This window comes from Meles meles, chromosome 4, assembly GCF_922984935.1.
Source record: "Meles meles chromosome 4, mMelMel3.1 paternal haplotype, whole genome shotgun sequence".
In the NCBI taxonomy this organism is placed as follows: domain Eukaryota; kingdom Metazoa; phylum Chordata; class Mammalia; order Carnivora; family Mustelidae; genus Meles; species Meles meles.
In genome coordinates, this window is record NC_060069.1 from 68,891,218 (window position 1) to 68,913,092 (window position 21,875).

The window sequence follows — 21,875 nt, forward strand, 5'->3', positions numbered from 1 at the left end:
CTTTCCGAAATCTTGCTATAATGTCACCACTCAGAAACTTGTCATAACTGCCTTTTTTCTGTTTTCAATCTAATATAGCCTAAAGTCCAATAGTCTTTGGAAAGCATCCCATAATTAGGCCTTATCAAGTCTTAGTCACTAATGCTTCTTAATTTTATGGCTTCTAGGGAGTCCTAATGAGGATATTGAGCAACAGTTCATGAGCAGAAATGGAAGTGGGTATTGTTAGATTAGAGCGTGAAAGCGCCCATTTGGAGCTACAGCCCACTGGAGCCAAGTGCGGGCTGGAGGTGCTCCTTCACAGGCCTTAATGCCCTGATGACTGAAGGTCAGGCCACTGAATTCTCCATAGCCATCAAAGAGCTTTGGCTGCTGTATTTTGTATCTATTGCGGCATAACAAGTTACCCCCAAACTTCGTGGCTCAAACCAATACTAAACAGTCATGATTTTCAGTTCCTATGGTTTAGGACATCAGAAGCCGCTTAGCTAGCTGGGTGGTTCTGGCCCAGGGTCTCATCAGGTTGCAGTGAAGATGGTGGCTGTGGTCATCTGAAGATCTGACCAGCTTTGGAGATACATTTCCGATGGCCACTCACTCACATTTGTGCACCCAGCCAACAGAACAGATTGACACGCTGCGGACTGCACTCCCTCGACTCTGATCCTCTGCATTTCACACCAGTGTCTCACTCTGCGTATATTCTTTCCTTTCCCTCCAATGTTTCATGCCCCATTTCCCCCACATTTTGAAGAATTGTTTTGTTCAATAGCTTAGTTCAACTAATGGCTGAACTATATTCAAACTTATTTCTGTTCAAGGTTTACTGTAAAAATATGTGTGACTTCCAGTAGAATCATGAAGACTCCTGTTTCTCTTCATGTGCTTTCTTTCACCTATCTCCAAGACTCTCTTCTCTTAGGAAATACTTTTCCTCACTAGCATTGGGAAGCTTAATTTAATGTTAGAGACCATAATGAATGTTTATTCGTATTGCTTCTTATGGTTACTCTCTGGTGCTCTGTGTTTCCATTTCTGTTTCTCTGAAACAACCTCTACCTGAGTGGCAAAAAATAAATTAGGAGACAAAAGGTTTGTCTTTGAATGTAAGGATGTCTGAGAAGAATAAACAGAAGGCATTTATATAGAAGATAACTATTTTACAATTAGGACTCCTTTTAATGATAGCTAATGTTTATTAGTGCTTACATGCTAGGTGCTGAGCTAAGTGCTATGTGTGGCTTATTTTATTTCATCCTCTCAATAGCCCTATGAGATACTATCATTATCTTCATATACAGATGAGGAAGTTGAGACACATGCTATTTGCCTAGCATATAGTGAAGCTGTGATTTAAATCCAGACTGTCCTACTCTAGTCTGCAGTTTTAATCACTACACTGTCTTTCCTCCTTATGAGTCTCTGCTATGCACCAGGCATTACATAAGTAATTTTTTAAGATTTTGTTTATTTATTTGAGAGAGAGAGCAAGAGCATGAGCCAGGGGAGGGCGTGCGGGAGGGGAGAGGAAGAGGGAGAGGGAGAGAGAAACCTAAGGCAACTCTGCACTAAGCATGGAGCCCAACGTGGGGCTCAGTCTCATGACCCTGAGATCAGACCTGAGCCGAAATCAAGAGTCAGATGCCCAAGTGACTATGCCACCCAGGTGCCCCAATATACGGTGCCCCAATATACTAAGTTCTTTATATACATTATCTCCAGTTTAATCCTGATAACCCATTTTAAAGATTGTATCAAGAAGTTTAAGCAACTGTCTCAGTATCATATACCTTGATGAAGAGTCCATCGCAACCTCCCACATCAGAGGACTACAGCTTAGTCGGAAACCATAGATGAGACTGAGGGCTCATGAGCCCGAGTGAGCTCATGTTTGCAGGGAGGGAGCTTGTGGTCTATTGAACCCTGGGAAGAAGATCTCCTTGCTTCATTCATTCAATAGCAACTTACCGCGTTCAATCCATCACCTTCCCTACTAAAGGATACAAGAGGCAGGTTATTTGTGAAAACAGACTGTTGACAACACATCCTGGGTGTGAGTGATTTGACAGCTGGTCATGTGAATCCTGCAGGATCCACCATATCACCTGGACACATTAAGCAAAATTTGGCAGGACAGGGAAGAATTAGGAAAGAAATGTTGCATTGCCCTCCCCAAATACTGTGGAATTCATTTATTTGTCTTGATTACTTATTTTGCCACTGCTTTGAAATATTTTTTAAAACCTAAACCAAATTTAATCAGTTTACATTTTATTGAGGGCTTAGATTCTGCAGTGAGCAAGTAATTGAAAATCAGGTGTAATCCAAATTTCCCTTGCTCAGCCCTTAAACCACCAGTGTTGATATGAGTCACCTTGGCTTTGGTTGAGTGTCAGAGAAAGTGATGTATAGTATTTGCATTCAGATACTGCATGGTGTGAGAAGTGCATATCTCTAAATGTGAGAGTTACACACTCAACACAACAAGATATTCATCACAAAAGGCACCTGATGCCTGATTCCTACTGAGAGAACAGATGATTCATGCATGTCTCCACCTCATTCTCTTTTCTGGATAAAAGACCAATCTCTCTCTCTCTCAAAACCCGTTCTTCTCTCTCTTCCTCTTCCCTTTCTTTCTCTTCACAGTAGTTGAACATCAGTAACTTGAATATGTATATGTTATATCACGATACTTTCCAAGATTAAAATTAAGCAAAATATATTTTGTCAACAGTCTGTTTTTGCAAAATATATTTTACTTATTCAAATGACTTTCCTGAAATATTTCAGAATTGATTACCAAGGAGATATGCATAGGAAATGATACACATTTATTATGATACTTTCTGCAGAAACAACAAAACCCACAAAATTAATACATATTACATAGCCAGAATATTTAGTGAATCATTTCAATTTGGTTCATCTACCCATTGTTTTGAGGACATACAAACTTTGCTAGCTTCTTGTAAGGGTGGAAGTGGGGAGGAGAAATATAAAAGTGTATAAGATACAATGTGATATTATACAAAACATGAGTTTAAAATTTAAAATCTGTAGTCATTTCAATCTTACCTTCCTAGGCTCATAATTTCAGTTTTCTCCATCTTATGCCTGGGTTCCATGTTTTATTTATAAATTTATAGTCCAGATCATATGGGGATAGAAATTATGTGTGAACCAGTATGCGTACTTTTCTTTCCTCTTTAAGTATTTCCATTCACATCCCTTTTGGCATTCTCCATGCTAGTTGTAGGGCACTGCATTAGCAACCCTGGATTTGTTTTCCAGCCAAGAACTACATATCAAAACACAAACACCTTTGAGAATCTGCATCTTGGAAGTTGACTAGTACTTAATTCTGGAGTTTATAGACAGACTATATTAGGATTTTATTTGATGCTGAAGATTGACTCAACAAAATTTACAGAAGATCTTTTTAAAACCATGGTTGAAATCAATGTCCATATATTCACACTGATACTGAGATTTTATTGGTACTTTAACCAACTGTTGGAATATTTTGACATTTTACCTTTGATATGTTTCAGAAGAGATGTGACACCCATTCAATGAATTACAAGCCTAACAGACTTTCCTGGCTCTTTTAATTTTTTTTTTTTATTGTTAAAGTGTCTGGCTGTGGCCATTGATGTAATAAAATGGAATTTTAGAATTTCCAACATAGAGAAAAGACAAATATTTCACTAAATCATTGATAAGAACTTAGCCTATTGTTTCTTAATAATTCTATAACAAACATGTCATAAAATCAGCACATACTGTCAAAGCTTTGGAGTGGAGTGTTAATTCTGGGGCCAGAACTCCCTGTTCAGTGTATGCCTCTCTAGTTAAAAAGCAAGCATTTCCAATAGATGACAAACTAATCATAGTCATTAACATTCTTTACAAAGAAGATTGTGTGGTCGCTCCTGTGAAATGTTCTGTTCCTCAGGATGATGAGTTAATTCATCTGGAACAACGTTAGTTCATCAAGGTTTGTGGTTTATCTAAAGATCAAATTCCTGTAATTTTGTATGCCATCTGATTTAATGTCCACTTAGTTTAGTGGCTAGGCAGCCATCTGCAGGCACAACACATGAATCCAATATCAAAAACTAGAAAAAACGCAAATTCTTAAACATTTAATTCAGGGATTCTTAGACTGAGATTGACTTGCTGCTTTTTTTGTTTCCCCCTCCTGGGGAAGTACAGATCTAGATAATGCCAAATCTTATTAAGAAAAGCCTAAATAATGTAAAACATTGTGTGTAAATATGCCCATGGTAAAATCTATGCTTGAGGAGTGCTTGTAATGGAAGAGGATAGGAAAGAGTGGGTTGATTTCAAAATGAGATTGCACACATTCCTTTGGAAGGTTCTCAGTACCATACTCTCAAATACAGTTAGAGCAGTTCACAGGGCGGGGATCAATTGGCTAGAGTTTACTGATAACCTACTTCTCTTGTGAGCTTGATAGACTTTTTAGATGCTTTCCATTTGAAAAGTTGAGCCTTGGTTTTTGTGTCTATTCCTCTATTACAATTTTGAAGTAACATTTTTTATCAAGAGTTAAAAAAAGTTAGCGGATAAAAAAAATATTTAGAAGAATACGTTTATACTTTGCTGAAACGGATGCAAAGTAACATAAAATTATTTCCCTTACGTGTCCCAGTGGAAAGGGCAAGGGGCTTTCCATTCATGTTTAAATATTTTTGTTGATGCCCCATTAAACAAGTCAAAAGATTTCTTTACTGAGGCTTTTGGAGTCTTAGAGCATTTACCATGTTGATGTTCATTGTGAAGCCCCAATGGGAGTTATCACCTTATTTAACCACAGAACACATTTCCAGGGAATACTGTTAACCAGTCACTGATTAGAAAATGCTGGGGTGTAGGGTGTTTCTTGCCATTAAACAGCCTATAGGTGGATTGGCAAATAACAAAAATATTCCAAATGACCCTAAATATGAGGACTGACCAGTGAATGATTTTAATAATGAGTACTGTAAGAATTTCAAGGAAGGGTGCCTAGAGCGCTGTGTATGAGCTTGACAAATAGAATTATTGCTATTGTTTCATCTCCTGAATGCTGTGACTATCAAAGAAACATGAAGAGCCCACATGAACACAGTTAAAGGACCAAATGCTTCTGCTTACATCCTTAGCTTTAAGCAGAGCTGAAGGGATTTGTTTAGAGGGAAGAATCAGGAAATGAGCCTAGAAAGATAAATTTGACACCAAATTAGAGAGGAGATTGTATTTGGGATTAGGGGCTTTATTCTCTAGCAGAATAGGGTCCATTGGATTCTTTATTAGCATGTTTTTTCTTTGTTTTCTACCTTTTTTTTTAAGGTAAAACATTTTTATAACTTCATTATTTCAGGAAGGCATATTTTTGGTATAAAGATGTCACAAAATTCAGGCCTACATTGACAGGGCCTCCAGCAGGCCAGTGCCAGTGGGAAGGTGAAGGACCCATGGAAACAACTGAACAGACTGACCAAGCCAATGACTGTTTAATGGGGATAAGGGAAAGGAAAGAGTCCAAGATGTTGTCCAGGCTAGCACTCAGGTAAAGAGCAGATGGTACAGGAACAGACATTTGAGTGATGGGGAGCAATGAAGTAGGTGAAATAGCAGTGATAGGAATTTCTATCTTTAAATTCCCTGAAAGAGACTTATGACTTCATCAGTTGATTCCCATGGGGAACAATGTTAAGTAGTCCAGTTGTCTTGGATAGTAAATGTAGCAATTCCTCATACATCTAGCTATGCTTAATTCACACTTGCAAGGAAAGTTCAGAGGTGGTTTCAGCCCATTATGAAAAGAAGCTGGTGCTGATGTCAGTATGAATAAAACTTGATTCCATCTTGATGAATCTTACAATGACCCTTCAGGAGGGTTTTTGATGATTTTAATAATGAACATTGAGGAACATTATAGATACTACTGTAAGGTAAGATAGAACTGGATATAAACCAGGAGGGAAGCACCGATGATTTGGGGTGAATGATAAAGATCAAACTTGGTTGGTGGGAATCACAGGGCATTAAATGGAGGGGTCTTTGGGAAGATAAGATTTTATCTAAGATAATCAAAGCAAAATGACTTGTAGGCTAAGGAACGTAATGATTATAATAACAATTATTTCAGTAATATCAATAATATTAACTATTTTTATTGACCATATGCTAGGCACCATGCATGATTCTAAGTGATTTTCATATATGGCTTTATATAATTTTCAAAAATGGAATGAGTTTATACTGCATCAGACAACTAAAACCCATTGAAGAACTTTAAACAGGGGAGTGATTAACAGCTGATACTTGGAAAGATGAACAGCATTGAGCATAAACTAGTGGGAAGGTAAGCTGTGGTCAGACGATCTGTTAGGAGGTCATTGCAGTAATTCAGACAAGAGCTAACAGGCATTCAAGCTGGGCTTCCAAGCTAGGTGGGAATGAAAATCAAGAAAGGTCCTGGTCTTTAGGGTAAATACCCAGTAGTGCAATTGCTGGGTCATAGGGTAGTTCTATTTTCAACATTTTGAGGAACCTCCATGCTGTTTTCCAGAGTGGTTGCACCAGCTTGCATTCCCACCAACAGTGTAGGAGGGTTCCCCTTTCTCCGCATCCTCGCCAGCATCTCTCATTTCCTGACTTGTTAATTTTAGCCATTCTGACTGGTGTGAGGTGATGTCTCATTGTGGTTTTGATTTGTATTTCCCTGATGCCGAGTGACTTGGAGCAATCTGGATGTCTTCTTTGCAGAAATGTCTGTTCATGTCCTCTGCCCATTTCTTGATTGGATTGTTTGTTCTTTGGGTGTTGAATTTTCTAAGTTCCTTATAGATTTTGGATACTAGCCCTTTATCTGATATGTCATTTGCAGGTGGTGGGTAGTAGGGAGGGCACGTATTGCATGGAGCACTGGGTGTTGTGCAAAAACAATGAATACTGTTTTGCTGAAAAAATAAATTAATTAATTAAAAAAAAAAGAAAGGTCCTGGTATATTTTTTCAGCAAGCATCTACTGAATACCTACTATATGCCTGGTGTTGAGTTAGGCTCTGGGCAATAGATAAGATAGACCCATCGCTATTCTGGCACTCAAAGCCCACCAGAGGACACAGGAGAGAATAAATTTCCTGGCCTTGGTAATAAACATTGACCTAAAACTAATCTAGATGTGTGTGTGTTTGGGTGTGTGTACGTGTGTGCATGCCTGCCTAATTTCCCTCTGCCTCAGAGCTCTCTCACTGATTGGCAGAGAAAACAGTGGGGGATGGGGGGGAGAACAAACTCAGCTGCAACCCAGACACAGACAGACATCTTTGGGGATACCACAGCTTGAGAGAAGAAAAACATTTTTCTTCAAATTCTTCTCTTCCATAGGTCAGGGTAAGGATTAGGGCAACTGGCATTGAAATGGAACAAAGAGGATAGAAAAATACTTATATTTTGCCATTCCTCAAAATACAGACTAGACTGTCTTCCTCACTGCATGTGTATGTAAGTCTATTCCAACCCAGTATCCCAACACCAATACTGCAAAACGTACAGTATTTTGACTTGTTCCCATGAACTCAGAGTAGTTCACACTCACATTATCCAGTTTATTTTCCCAACACTCCTGTTGGGCTGATATTATGAAACTTTCATGGAAACCAACTCAAAGGTTAAGTGACTTACCCACAGACACATAGCTATGAGTGGAGAAAGGAGTAGACAAATGTCTTCCAATTCACTTTCCCCACAAAACTGTGAGTCTAAAAGCACATTGGAATGGTGTTCGTATAGCCTCAGGGAAGAAGCTGACCCTAGAGTTATTGTGTAATGTGCTAAATAATGTCTTGAGAGATTGAATTAATTAAAATTAATAAAATAATTAAAAGAAGTAAATTCTTAAAAGAGTTGAGGTTAAGACTAAGAGCATTTCATTCTTTGAGCTAAAGTTATGAGTTAAAGTTAAAGAAGAATGAGGGATTTGGCTTTTTGAGACTAATTATAATCATGAGCCAAGTTATTGTCTATAAAAAGAAAATATAATAGTAATTTTTGCTCAGTGATCTACAATGCTTATTTTCCAAACAATCAGATTGATGTGTTTATATGTTCCTTGGTGAATATCTGTTTTTCAGTTTTTGTGAATGTTTATTTGTTCATCATTTTTAAGGCATATTTCAATGTATACACATCAGATCATTAACCATTTCTTTTTTGGGTGGATAAAGAAGAGAAAAATAATGGTGTTTTGTCTCTTTCTCTACCAAAATTTTACTATATTTTATTCAAGTTTTTATTTTATAACAGTGTTTTCATTTAAACTTGGTATAAATTTTTTGTTGTTGTTGTGCTTTACACACAAAATAACCACTCAGTGTAATAGCTTAGGCCTGAAATACATCAAAATAGCTCAACAAAAAATATTTTAAATATGGCAGTCTTAATTGGAGTTTAGGAAATAAATCTCTGACTATAGTAATTTATTGACTAGAGCTGTTGTCTCAGCAAAGTATTTCATCTTAGTTTCCAAAGAGCTGCTAGTCATTACTAAATATATTTAAAGTCAAAGAAAAAAAAAAGGAAAGAAAGAAAGAAAGAAAAAGAAATTCACTTTCCTTCCGGCCAAATATACTATAAAACACTCAACTGGTAAGCAAGTCATCTGCAATTTTTTTTCTTTTAAAGATCAGATAGGTGATTATGCTTGTGTAGTTAATTAATAAAATAAGAAGTAGGGGCGCCTGGGTGGCTCAGTGGGTTAAGCCGCTGCCTTCGGCTCGGGTCATGATCTCAGGGTCCTGGGATCGAGTCCCACATCGGGCTCTCTGCTCAGCGGCGAGCCTGCTTCCCTCTCTCTCTCTCTCTCTGCCTGCCTCTCTGTCTACTTGTGATCTCTCTCTGTCAAATAAATAATAAAAAAAAAAAAAAAAAAAAAAAAAAAAAAAAAAAAAAAAAAAAAAAATAAAATAAGAAGTATTCACTGGGGAAACTTTTATATCAGAGTATCTGTTATGAAGGATCCCATGCTGTAGGGACAATAACAGGGTGCTAATTCTGAACGCACACAGTGCCGTCCTACAAAGACATCAAGATTTGTAGGAAATCAACCCTCCAGCAGTCCTGGCAAGCCAGACTGACCCCAGCAAATGAAAATAATCAAAAGTAATTAGAAGCGTGCTGGACTACTCCTCGGAGAGCCAAGCGGGAGAGTAAACATGCCTGAATCCTCGAGCCACTGCAAAGGCCCATGTCTGAGCTGTTAGGTGCCCTGACCTTGTCCACATAAAGATGTGATTTATGAAGTGCAGGGCACAGCAGCAGGGCTTCTGTCTTCTCCTGGAGAACCAAATTACTGAGGTGGAGATTAACATGCTTTCAGTAGGGCCCATTTCCAGACCAAGGGAAATTTTTTATTTACATTTTTTTTTACCTTTAATTTCCTTTTTTCTTTTCTTTTTCCCCAAGTTTCTTCCCCCACACCCATAGATTAAAAAAAAAAAAAAAAGTCCCATCAAACGAGACCAGAAATATCTTTCCTGAGTAGTGATGATGTATGTTGGTGATTATAGACATTCAGAACCCTTTTTGTTTGTAAATTTATTGTGCTGGACTGTTTTGTTGGGGTCTACCTACCCAGATCACAGAATTCACCTTCAAATTTAGGGGGCCCGTCTTGATTAAAACATATAAACTAAAATTAAACAAAATATTACCTTTGATTCCATGGCTTTCTGATCTAGTTTCTCTTGCTAGATGTTATGCTTCATTACAAAGCTTATTCTTTAAGTAAAAGGATTTGGGAGAAGAACTTGTAGGTAGTCAAGAATTTGGAGGGAAAGAGGAGAGACAAATTGGAGTTTCTTATTGGGAAAAATATTTATATGAGAATCAGTGGGGAGTCTCTTCAATCCTAAACACATGTACTTTTTCTTATCTTTGTCTCAGTTAAGTCAAATTTTACAAAATCCTATTCCCATGTGGAAAAGGAAGCATCGATTTTCTTTTTAAACACACATCAATATCTATACATGAGGCTAATTTAATTAGCAGGCAGTTATTGTTCGGCCAAATGTCAATTTCTCAGATTATTTCATGCTTCTTGATGTGAACTGTATGAAACAAGATTTAACAGGATCTCCATGAATGAAACTGCACTTGAGAAATGTAAAAATGCACTTGTACATTCTTGAAAAGCTACAAAAAAACAGTGTTAAAACAAAAATGTCAGGCTTGAACTTCATGTATATTTAGCCACCTCAAGAAACCCAAAGCTGTGGAATTAAGGGAACTCTACTTAGGCTGAGGTTATAAAGTGCCTTCCTCTATAAACTAAAAACATAATGTTAGGGTGAATGGGAACATACTTTATTAACTTTATGGTATTGAAAACTGCCAGCAAGTTGTCTTGTTTTTAAATATTGTCCTCTGCAGAGTGTTACAGGGCTGTTTGTCCACAGGAAGCCTATTAAAAGTGGACAGTGCAGTTATTTCATCTGGCTTTGGCTGGACTGCTTTTCTTTCCTTTAATGATGTGCTGGAATGTACCATGCCCATAGGGTCTCCATTAGCAGAACTTTTACTTCTGGGACAACCATGAAGTTTCAGGCTTAAAAGAGGCATCAGCTTACAGTCTTGTGGGAATCACTTGAATACTGGAGCACTAACTTCTTACTGCTTTAACTAATATATTGACTTATTTTAAATAAACAGTTACACAATGAAGGCAGAGCCAGTGGCCTTATTGGAAATCTTTGAGCGTTTTAAAGATTCTGCAATCCACGCAGATGGGGGAGGAAGGAAGGGGCCTGAGGAGGGTTTATGCCCTTTTCAAACCAGGAAGAAAACACATTAACCTCTCCCACCTCAGCCCTGCCATCAGCCAAAGGGGGATCTTTACAGCTCCCAGAAAATCTATCAACTCACACTTGAACCTCATATTTTCCAGTGCCTTTTTCCTGGTAAACAGCAATTAACAGAATGAGACAGAGAAAAACAATATTTTAATTCCTTCTGGGAAAAAAATTTTTAAAAGTATGATTCTCTTTTTAAACTTTGCTGATGAATCACTCTATTTTCTGCTTTCCCCAGAGCTGTACATTTGTTCTAGTACATTCTTCCACTCCATCCCCTTAATATTTAGATCATTTGTCCTGATACATGTTTGCAAATTAAAGTTGGTTTGAGATTATAGTAAAACCATTATTTTTAATAGCCCATTTCAAGGGCAGCGCTAAACACTGCAGAACACGCATGTTACTGATTACTGCTGAGCAGACAGCGGCTTTTGCAGATTAATTTGTAACCGGGAACTACTGTAAACAGATTTCACCAGAAATCCCAAGGAATAAAGGGAATTGGTGGTGGTATTTGGCTCCTTGTATTTATTTATTGTTTTAGAAACCTCCTGATGGAAAGCAAGTTAACCAGGGAGAAAAAACAAGCCCCTTGCAGCAGTCTTCTCTGGCCCTCTGTCTCTTCTGTTTCACTTTTGGTGGGAGGAGGTGGGTCAAGGTCTTCTCCTAAGGGGTTCTTGAAACAGCAAGAGGCTCCTTCCATGAGAAATGAGGCCAATCTCACGACCCAGGGATTTCAGGACCCTACATTTAAACTTCCAGCTGTGTCGTCCGGAAAAAGTGAGGCGACTCTGTCTTTACACGACATTATTATATAATCAAACAAGAGAGGGGGCGCGGTGGCAGGGGAGGGGGGGGGCGCGGAGAGGGAAAGCTAGGGAGAGAGATTAATATTTAGTGTTTGCCCGGGTCCTTCTGATGATTTCCTTTAGCCTTTCTCACAAGTTATTCAGTAGAGAGCAAGACTGATGACGATATTAATAAAATAATGATGAGGCTAAATAATCCCCCATCTCTCTAGATAAATCTTCCAAGGTTTCAGAGAGAAGGCGTTAACTCTTTTGGCTCTGTTTAGAGAAGAGAATGTCTTATGCAGAGCGAGCCCTTGATCAGGCCGGTGTCTGCGTTGTCTGGACTGCGGGCTGCACTAGGCCAGCAGCTCGGGAAACGCGGGCCGGCCCACGCGCTAGGCGCAGGGCAAACCCCGAGGCTTGTGCCGTGCGGACGTTAGCCGGTTCACCTGGGCGGTTGGAGCCGAAGCCGCAGTCTCAGCGCCTTAATTCGGGGCGCAACGCCATCTACCGGACTCCTGCCGCATCTGCAAGTACCCAGACCTTGAAAGTCGCCCCGCCTCCCCCACCCAAACCCAATATAAGGGAAAAAAACTCGGAGGCCCTTTCCACGAAATCCTAATTTAGCCAGGACCTGCCACTGATTCTACCCGACCTTTTGTTTATCCACCGACGTTTCCTCCTTTTCAGACCCGCTTTGTAAAGGGCAAGGAGGCGGGGGGCCGCGGGCCTAGGGTGGGGGATTGGGGCACTGAGCTCTAGACCCCCTGATCAGGCCGCACTGTCTGAAGCAATCGGTTCCCCAGATTACTTGTATTTAATACACAATGCATCATAAAACAAATCCCTCATCCTGACAGGAAGAAAATAGAACAGCTCATAGCTTGAGCCGGTCCAATTTATGGCTAAATTAAAAAAAAAAAAAGGGCTCCGACAATGGGCAAGTTGAGGAAGGGCAGGAAATCAATGGCAGCAAACCGGGGGCTCTTAAAGGTTCTCAAGCGCCGAACTCTATGGGAATATCTGACCGGGTTTTAGGTTATTTACAAAGGATTTTTCCTGTCCTACCTACCACTGCTGTGCGATTTTCCCTCAAACAATGGCCATTATCTGAAATAACAGTTCAATGTCACAGATAACAGGCCACCGAAACGAATTAGTCACCACCTCTTGTCATTTTCTCTCTCCCACATCCCTCCCTTTTGTTACTATTTTTGTTTTTAAATCAGCATTTTGGGGAGATATACATCTACTAGATTTACAGGTCTGTTTGCACTTGGACAAAACAAAAAGGGGACTTGGCATTGTCCCCGTTTGCTGATAAAGTTTAACATAAGCGCGCTTTCCATAGCCTTTCCCTCCACCCCTCCCCCTCGAGGGTCCCTCGACTTGCTTACTTTGCTTCACTTTCCATTGTTGAGCTGAGAAGTTGGATTTGCTCATTTGTTTTTATGAATGGAGTTTTGTGATAAAAAGCATTTATTTCCATTTAACCGGTGGGTTTTACTAAATTTTCCAAGGTTAGCTAAGGGTAAATTCGTAGACTCTTATTTGTCACGCATTCCCTATATTCTTTCTCCCAGTTCTGTTTCTGAAATGTTTAGATAAAAATTGACCATATATATTAGAAAGTTATTAATCACCGTACAGTACTGATCCCCCAAAGCAGCATTTATAATGTTAAAGGTTTAAAAATAACCTGAGTTGTCAAACTGTTTAATTCCACTTTTAGATGTTCATGATGTTTTAATTAACGTATCACAGAATATGGCAAAAGCTCACCAGATAACTGTCAATCTCTCCAAGCCCTTAATATGCTATTTGGGCAGGTTATATACAAAAAATGTTTCAAATTTTTAAATTACTTCCTTTAAGAAAAATATGATTTGGAAAAGTAGCATGTTCTTCAGCTGACCTAACTGTAATAATAGAGGGAAGAGAGTATGAATTTCAGTAATAATCACTAGAAAAGGTGCTTAGCAGAAAACTGGAAATGGACAAATCAACTTTCACTGTTAGGCTGCTGTTTTCTGAGAATTTCTAAACTAATTACTAGGTTTAGCAGGAGCCAGTGTCTCTTTACCCTAAACTTCATTCTTGCTCCCTCCAGCGCCCCACCCTCAGCCTTGGTGCCTACACCCTCACACCCCCCAAAGCACTTCTCCACCCGCTCACTCCCATCCCCCATCTACAACATCTCCAACACCACACACACACACACACACACACACACACACACACACACACACCCCACTTGTACTTTCAGGACATCGAAACAGAGGGTATTTCCCAAGGGAAAGAAATCCTGCCTGGCGAGATCTCCCCATTGGTTGTTTACCCGGAGAAATCTACATGTTTAAGGGGGATGGTGTATCCATAATCAGTCTGTCCCTATAGGACTTGGGTCTTGGCGACCTTTTTGTGACCTCTCGCGCCAGAGGAGGTTGCTGTCACTTTAAAAAATTTACTGAAAGAGGAGCCCGTCTGGCTTCCGATCACTCTGGGCGGCGGGAGATAGCTCCCTTTCTCCCTCGCCCGGGGTTCTTTCTGGATGGCCGAGCAGATCCTCTTTAAAGAGACAGTTCATGAAATAGAAACCCGGCGGCTGCGCTTGGAGTTGCGAAAGGGGACGATCCCGTGAGGGTCCAGGACTGGGGAAGGCGCTGCGGAGGATCTAAAAGGGGGCTAGAGCTCCTCTCGCTTCCCCAGGCCCCCCACCTTTTCAAACTCTCCTCCTCCTGCCTGTTTTCCCCCCCTTGGAACTGGGGGAGAGAAGTGGAAGAAGTTTTAGTGGGTTTCAGATAACTTTCATTACACATCGGGCTGATAAGAGCAAGAGAAAGTGAGAAAAGAGGGAGGTGATGTGAACCAGAAGGAATAGCTCCGAGCTCATTTAGGAAGGGGGAAAAAAAAGCCAAAACACACCAAACCCGGGTCACCCAGACGAGAGGAGACTTCATTTCTGGTCTTAAAAATACACTGTTGGCGGACAATAAATCTGAAACGCGTGGTCCTGGCGAGCAGATCCTAGAGACGGACAAAGTTATCAGAGACCTATTCGGAAATCGAGACGCGAGGCTTTCTTTTTTCTTTTTCTTTCTTTTCTTTTTTTTTCTTTTTTCTTTTTTTAACATCCCGAAATGTGGTTCGGGATCCTTTGAAAGGATTTTCGTGCAGGAAAGCTGGGGGCTGCTGATAATTTTATTTTGTTTGTTTTAATTCTTCTGTGATTGCCTTTTATTGCTGAGTTGAGGCCATAGAAATCTTAAGGTAAGAGAATTCACTTTAAAAAAAAAAAAAGTCTTGGCGATGTGCATAGTTTGTAACTTCGGACAGTTTCCTGCCTTGGCACCCCTTCTGCGGGGCGCCCCCCGCCTCGAAACCCCCCCTCCCCCAGCCTTCTTTTCCTACTTGCCCGCAGTCTCGCGGAGCCCTGCTGCTTATCTACGTTGCTGGGACTGGCGATTTCCTTGTTCCTCCTGTGGAACGGTGCGGTCTGGACGCGTCTCCGGGGTGGGTCGTCCGGCCTTCGGTGGGTCTCTCTGCCGGCTGTCGGCCTTTTTTCCTCTCGCTCTTCTCCTGCTTCCCCTTCCTCCGTGTGTCTGTCCGTCGGTATCAGGGACGCAGAAGGTGGGGTTGCCAAAATCTGAATTCCTGGCACCGGCCACGCGACTTTGGAGCCGCTTTCGGCCGAGTTCCACCTTGCCAAGTAACAGCTTTGCTGTCCAACATCGTGTGCTGCTTCGCGAGAAAGTCACATTCGGACCCTTTGGCTAGATTGTGGGGATTTTTTTTTTTCTTTCCCTTTGCTGTTGGTTTTTTGAAAGGGCCTTTCTCTACAGTCCACCTAAAGGGAATTCTTTTTTTTTTTTTTTTTAACTATCTTTGGAACTTGACAGCTTTTAAAAACACAGGAGTGTGTTAGATGAAATGACGGAAGATGTGTTCTTACTTTATTTTATTCGAGATTTCCGAGACGATTAAGACATTTGGGAGACAAATGCAGTTCTGCTAGCAAATCAAAAGTGAATAATTCACCCGGGGGGAAACGTTTCTGGAGAAAGTTCAGCTTTTGTCTTGGGGCAAGAATATTGAGAGTAAGAAAGTTAGTATGTTGGTGAAATATTTGAATAATCATGCAACATATATGTAAAAAGACATTCTTTGGAAATGAACCTGTTTTTAAAAATTAATTTCACTGTTGACAGTGGCAATGGCAATAATGTTAACACGGAATAAAATTACATCTAGAATTTTTATGTGCAGTATATGCAATACCTAACTCCCTGCCCCCGCAGAAGGGAATGCTCAAAAGCTAAGGGGATAGATGATGCTTGACTTTGAAATTAACAAGTTTTCCACCTCTGTCTGCAAATATGAAATGGAGCTGGTATTGCATTTCACTGACTACACCTTATTTCCTTCATTAAATATTTCTCTAGTGTGTGAGTAGAACTGCCTTTTTTTCCCTGCTAGCCAAGAAAACAAGTAACAAAAGATAAACTAGAAACTAAACAGATAAAAAACAAAAGAGACAAAAATCCCAACTTTTTACTATTTTAAAACGTGTATTGCTACTGTTATTTATGCTCCCGTAGACATCTGCAGGGGTGGTGGTGGTGGGGAGCGAATCTCAAGTTGCTATTAGAGTCACTCAGCACTGAGAGTTGAAGAAAACAACTTAAAGTTTGTAATTTTAAAAATAAGAAATTGTTAATACCTGTCTTTCTCACTAGAAAGGGTATTTAAGGTAGACTTTCTGTTAGTATGAAGAGGTGTCTTGAAAAGATTTGATGTGTGTGTGTATGTGTGTGTGTGTGTAGCAATTATTATCCCTATCTTCTGTTTTGATTTTTCTTTTTTAAATTGTGGGACTACTTACTGCCTTTTAATTGCCTCATGGCCAAAGGCTTATTCATAATGCCTCTTGACTAAGAGCTCTCAGAGCACTGGGCTTCTTCTTGAAGTTTCTGGGTGAGTTAATGAGTTGAATCTGCAACTAGATTACCTGAATTCTATGCAAGATTACTTTTGGTCTATATATCCAAGAGTTTAGTTTTTACTTTCACATAGGTGTAGATACAACAGGGTTCTGTGGGAGTTATTTAATGCCTTATTTTTTGTTCTGGACTGTCTTATTTAGTCTGTGATAGGAAACTTCCTCAAGTTTGCATTAACTGATTGACATTAACATTAGCAGCCTTTCTAGTTACTTGCCATTAGGTCAACAACTCTGCCGTTTTTTAATATTGATGTTTAAAACATTATTGCTGCTAGTGAATCAGAATAGCTCCCTGTAAGTATGCAAAACTTTAAAAATGGACATTTCTCCTTTCAATTTTTGTTTAAGGTATCCTAAGTAATGATTAATATTCAGGATAGGCCAAATGTAAAATCTCATGAAAAATAACAACACACAACCATAGATAATGATGGTAATTTATTACAATATTATATTATATATTTTTTACTTGTTCACAAGCCAGTTTTGTTATTTTGCTTACTAAACATAAAATTAAAACATGTATTGACATGTGTTAACTAAAACATTAGATTGCCATATTTTACACAAGTGTTTACCAATCATTTGTTTTCATTTATTTTTCTTAAGTTTGGTCAGAAACAAACAAATATGAGACAAATCTTATTATCTTCTTCCATTAACGATGTGATTTAATTGTTTCCTGGTAGTGAAATGTAAAGTGAAAAGGAATTTAGTAATATTTAAAGTTTTTTAACTGAATTAATTTAAAGGGCAAAAATGTGAAAGTATATGCTTAATGGGAAGGTAATCTGAACCTAAGACATTGACTAGTTTAGAAATATTAGGTTAATATGTGCTGTTCAATATGATTTTTTGTAAAAATCACGTGGAGTAAAATTAAGTCAATAACACTCACTCATGCATAACAAGGAAACAAGCATTTTAAAAAATCAATTGATCAGCTTTTGCAATAATGTACAATTGCTTTGTTCTTTTAAAAAATAGTACATTGCTGCTTCTAAGATAACTTATTGTTATTCCTCCTTTATTAATATGCATACTGCCTGACTATTTTTTTGCAGGATTTGAAGAAGGACTATACACTTGAATAAAATATTTTCAAGCAATTAACCATTCTAAAGAATGAATTGATATGGAAATTGATTGTTCTCATCTTCTTCCTTCCAGATCTTAGATGAGTATTGCAATGTGAAGTTCTGCATAGATGCTAGTCAACCAGATGTAGGAAGCTGGCTCAAGTACATCAGGTTCGCTGGCTGTTATGATCAGCACAACCTCGTTGCATGCCAGATAAATGATCAGGTATGTTGTAAAGATTTTCTTGTCTTTCTTTGAGAGCACTAAAGTATCAGTGAAGCCTGAAGAATAAAAATAACAGTGAGCTGCAGTAGACCCTTGTGGCCTGTTTGTTGATATGCTGAAAGGTAATGCACAAATATAAGTGAGATGCAGAATAAAGTTATTTGCAGTACTGTTTTCTTTCAGTGCTACTTTTTTGGGTAGTTTATTCACTTTGTAACTTCATAAATGCTCCAGTTTTCTGAGTGTGATAGAATGTTCTAAAAACAGAGTACTATTTATTGCTAGCTTTTCTTTACCTTTTTTTTCTTTACCATCATAATAGGGAAACATTCATGGAAAGTATTGAGCTACTCAATAACACTTTATGAATTTGTGCAGAAATTGGAAGTGATGCACTTGATATATTATATAGGTTTTTACTTGAAATAGTAGGTAGATATGTGTATGTGTGTGTGTGTACATATGATCTACATGCAATCTTATCTGACTGCATTTTATGTTGATTTGTCTGTTTATAAAGGAGAAACACTTTTAGATTAATCAAAATACTCCCTTTTTTTGGTATATGTGAAAAGTTTAAAAATATCGCTGCTGGAAATTGCTTTACAGAGGCCCATGCAGTGAGGTTAACTTTAATAATAATAACTATGAAATAAGATCATGAAAATATCATGAAGCATATTTTACACTCAATAAAGTTAGGTTATGAATCTTGTAACTTAGTATGACAATACCTGAAACAACAAGAGGTTTAGCTTGTTAATTTTTGTTTTATAAACAGTGGTGGTTTAGAATTTAATTATGTTATCCATCATTTATTTCTTTTAACCCAATGGTTACCTAAATCAAATACATTTCAAAGACCATATTAAAATAGTTGTTTGGCAAATTTGCTGTGAAAATCCCCACCAAGAAAAAGAAAAGTTTAAATTAGATGTTTCCAATGAAAGCTGTTAAGTAATGTTAGCATCATATGGCCTAAGACTCTATTTCAATCATCATTATGAGATTATTCTTTGGCATTTTACCAGCTACCAGATAATTTTTACTGACTAAACTGTGTAAGAGGTAGTAAATTGTAAAATTAGGTTTAAATAGGTATCATTTAAAAATCTTCAACATACATCAAAAATAATAAACCAATTATTTTTTTTCTTTTGCTGTAAGAAAACAGAGACAGTATTGACAAAGGAAAACATTATTAAATTAGTTATTGATTGGGAGCAGAAAATATCCGAAGTCCATCATATGAGTTACTGTCACATCAACAACAAACACTTTTTGAGCATACACTATTTGTAGATGTGGGACATACATGGGTATTGTAAGTGAAGGAATTTTTCAGGTTATGTTTCCTGAAGTAAAGGAGCTGACAGACCTCAAAAGGCAGCTGTAAGAAGAAATAATGTAATTATATCATCATAATTATTTGCTGTCCATATTTACTGACAATAGAGGCCATCTCCTTGGACAGATAAAACTGTTGTAGGGTCAGTGAAAGGATGGTGGAAGAATGGGACTTGTGGCCAATACATTTTTTCTTTCAATAATTATGTGTCTCATATTTTTAATAAATACACTCTTTCATTGGAATCTTGATCGCATTAAAAAAGCAAAACAATTTTGTTTTATTAACTATGAATTAGATTGCTTTTTAGGGCAGGCATTTATAATTTTAACATAGTTACTTTTGAGGCACACATTGTAAAATATATTGCTTTTCAAAAGAAATTATGCTGGTTTCATACCATAATGAATAGCATGTTTACTGATTTTAATTAAAGAATGAAAGAAAATAGTTAATCAGGAAATCATAAAAGGCCAATATTAGACACAAACGTATTATTTCTGTAAGCACTCATTTTAAATTTATGTATTTTGCTGGCAGAAATCTAAGATGGTAACAGAGTACATATCAAATAACATAATGGTGAAATTGACATTACATGGTCAAGTAAGTTCACCCATAAACAATGAGAGAGGAAAGTCAGATTTGCGTGATAGGCAATATATGTATACAATCCTACTTAGCCCAGTTGACAAGACAAAAGAGAACAGATACCCCAATAATGTATGCATATTTTATAAACATATTCATCCGTAAGCTTGTATGCATGGTTCTAAAAGTTAATTAAGACTACAATTTCAGACAACTTTGAAATGTGAATGTTGGACTAGGTACAATGATAAAAGACTGACTAAAGAGATTCTCTAGGTCTATTTTTTTGCTCTCTTTTCCATGAGGAACAAGAGCTGCCAAATGGTGAGTAAGCACAACTCATCACATAATGAACACTCTCATGATGTGAAATATTATTTAATATTCATAAAGGGAGACCCTGGGCCAGGAGTAATTATTAAACAGGAAAAACATCAACTCACCTGCGCAACACAATAGCAGATGAAACACTCTCAAGAAATTATAAAAAAGTGTTTCTCTTTGCTCCAACTCTTAGAGCTCAAGTTTATAAAATGAATTTTAATAACAAGACAGGTTTAAGTCCTGGGCTACAGAAAGAAAGAATGTCAGATGAATCTTTCAACAGTAGTCTAGTCATTACAATAATTATGACGTCTAATAAAGAAGGGAAAAGATGACCCAGAATGAAACAAAGGTGTATAAATTATAGTTTATTTTTGCAAAGAGGATATTTTTAGAAATTCTCATGTTAAAAATCAAACTTAATCAATGTGGATCAGTTTTATAATGCTGTGGAGGGTTCTATAAAAGAATAAATGTTCTTGCTAAGATGATAATACAGGTTGGTAATAGACAGTCAAACATGTACTGGATAAAACCCATGTTTGATGTGTTTGGGGGTGAAGAAGTGCTTAGGAATAGCATGGATTTTGATTTTCAAGTGAAGTTGAAAAAAGATATAATCTGGTTTGTTTCATAAAAACAAAGGCCCTGCGATTAACATTTTTCCTAATTCCTCTATACAAGCATTTTATTTGAGGGGATTTTCCTGAATTTAAATTTTCCAGTAGATTTCTGTGAGTTATTTTAATTCAGGTTCTTCCCCCCCTACCCCTCAGGCCAGAGTGAGCTTTGTGGCAGTTTTCTTTTTTAATGCTTCCTAGAAAGACCCAAGCTTATTGTTTTTAGATGTCTCTTCAAGTTTTCAAAATTATTGCAGTGATGTTTTTGGAGATAGGAATTCTGAAAACACTGGGATGAATGCTTAAATCAAAATTTCTAAGTAGCTGCAGCTCCTGGCTGGTATCCTTTACCACTCCCCAGTAATAAAAAATACTGTATTAACTATAGTAATTTATCTCTGTAGAAGGCCACACCAAAGACACTAGTAAATTAAGTTCCAATCACATTCAAGTCATAAAATAGAAGCTCTATAATAATATCTAAGTTTCTTTATCCTGGGAGTCCTAATTATTTTCCCCATACTCCTTAAACTTTCTGTACAATATTACATAGCCACACTGCTATGGCAGAGCAGTTGGCTGGAAATTTTTATTGAGACAGACAATGCTTCACTATTTTTACATTTCAACAGTCTGAAATTGTCCCCGTTTGCTTTCAGGAGCAAGAGCTGGCACTGAGAGGTAGAGCAGGGCAGGAGCAAAAGCAGAGAGTTGGATGATGAAAGTTCTTTCCAGAATAGGTCCTCAAATATGCAGGGGAAGCATGAAAGCCGTTAATTATTTTGAGTTTCATTTACATCTGGAAACACCCATGTGTTGAATGTTAAGTAGGCACACATCTCGATGATTTGTTGAGGTTTTCTTTTTTCGTTCCTTTTTTATTCTGGATATTTTTGATGTTCTCTCCTTTGATGTCTTGTAGATACCTACACAAAAGTTCCACTGGGTAGATGTAGCACATTGCTTTAGCTTTGGCCTCACCCTGCTCTTAGCTTTCCCTCCATTCTTTGGTAAGTCCCCTCATAC

The 21,875-nt window shown here is 38.1% G+C and overlaps 1 protein-coding gene across 13 annotated transcripts in view; it reads left to right on the forward strand.

Annotated features, from left to right (window-relative positions):
* The window catches only part of MECOM (MDS1 and EVI1 complex locus), a 552,991-nt gene that overhangs the window by 474,297 nt on the left and 56,819 nt on the right, over positions 1 to 21,875 (forward strand). For 10 of the 13 annotated variants that reach the window (XM_046002460.1, XM_046002464.1, XM_046002458.1 and 7 more), the window contains one exon: positions 17,832 to 17,966. In XM_046002460.1, the coding sequence (XP_045858416.1) occupies positions 17,832 to 17,966 (135 nt within the window). Of the gene's footprint in view, positions 1 to 14,202; positions 14,930 to 15,081; positions 15,192 to 17,831; positions 17,967 to 21,875 lie in introns of those variants that run through there. The other 3 variants (XM_046002467.1, XM_046002468.1, XM_046002469.1) reach the window with 3 other exon arrangements.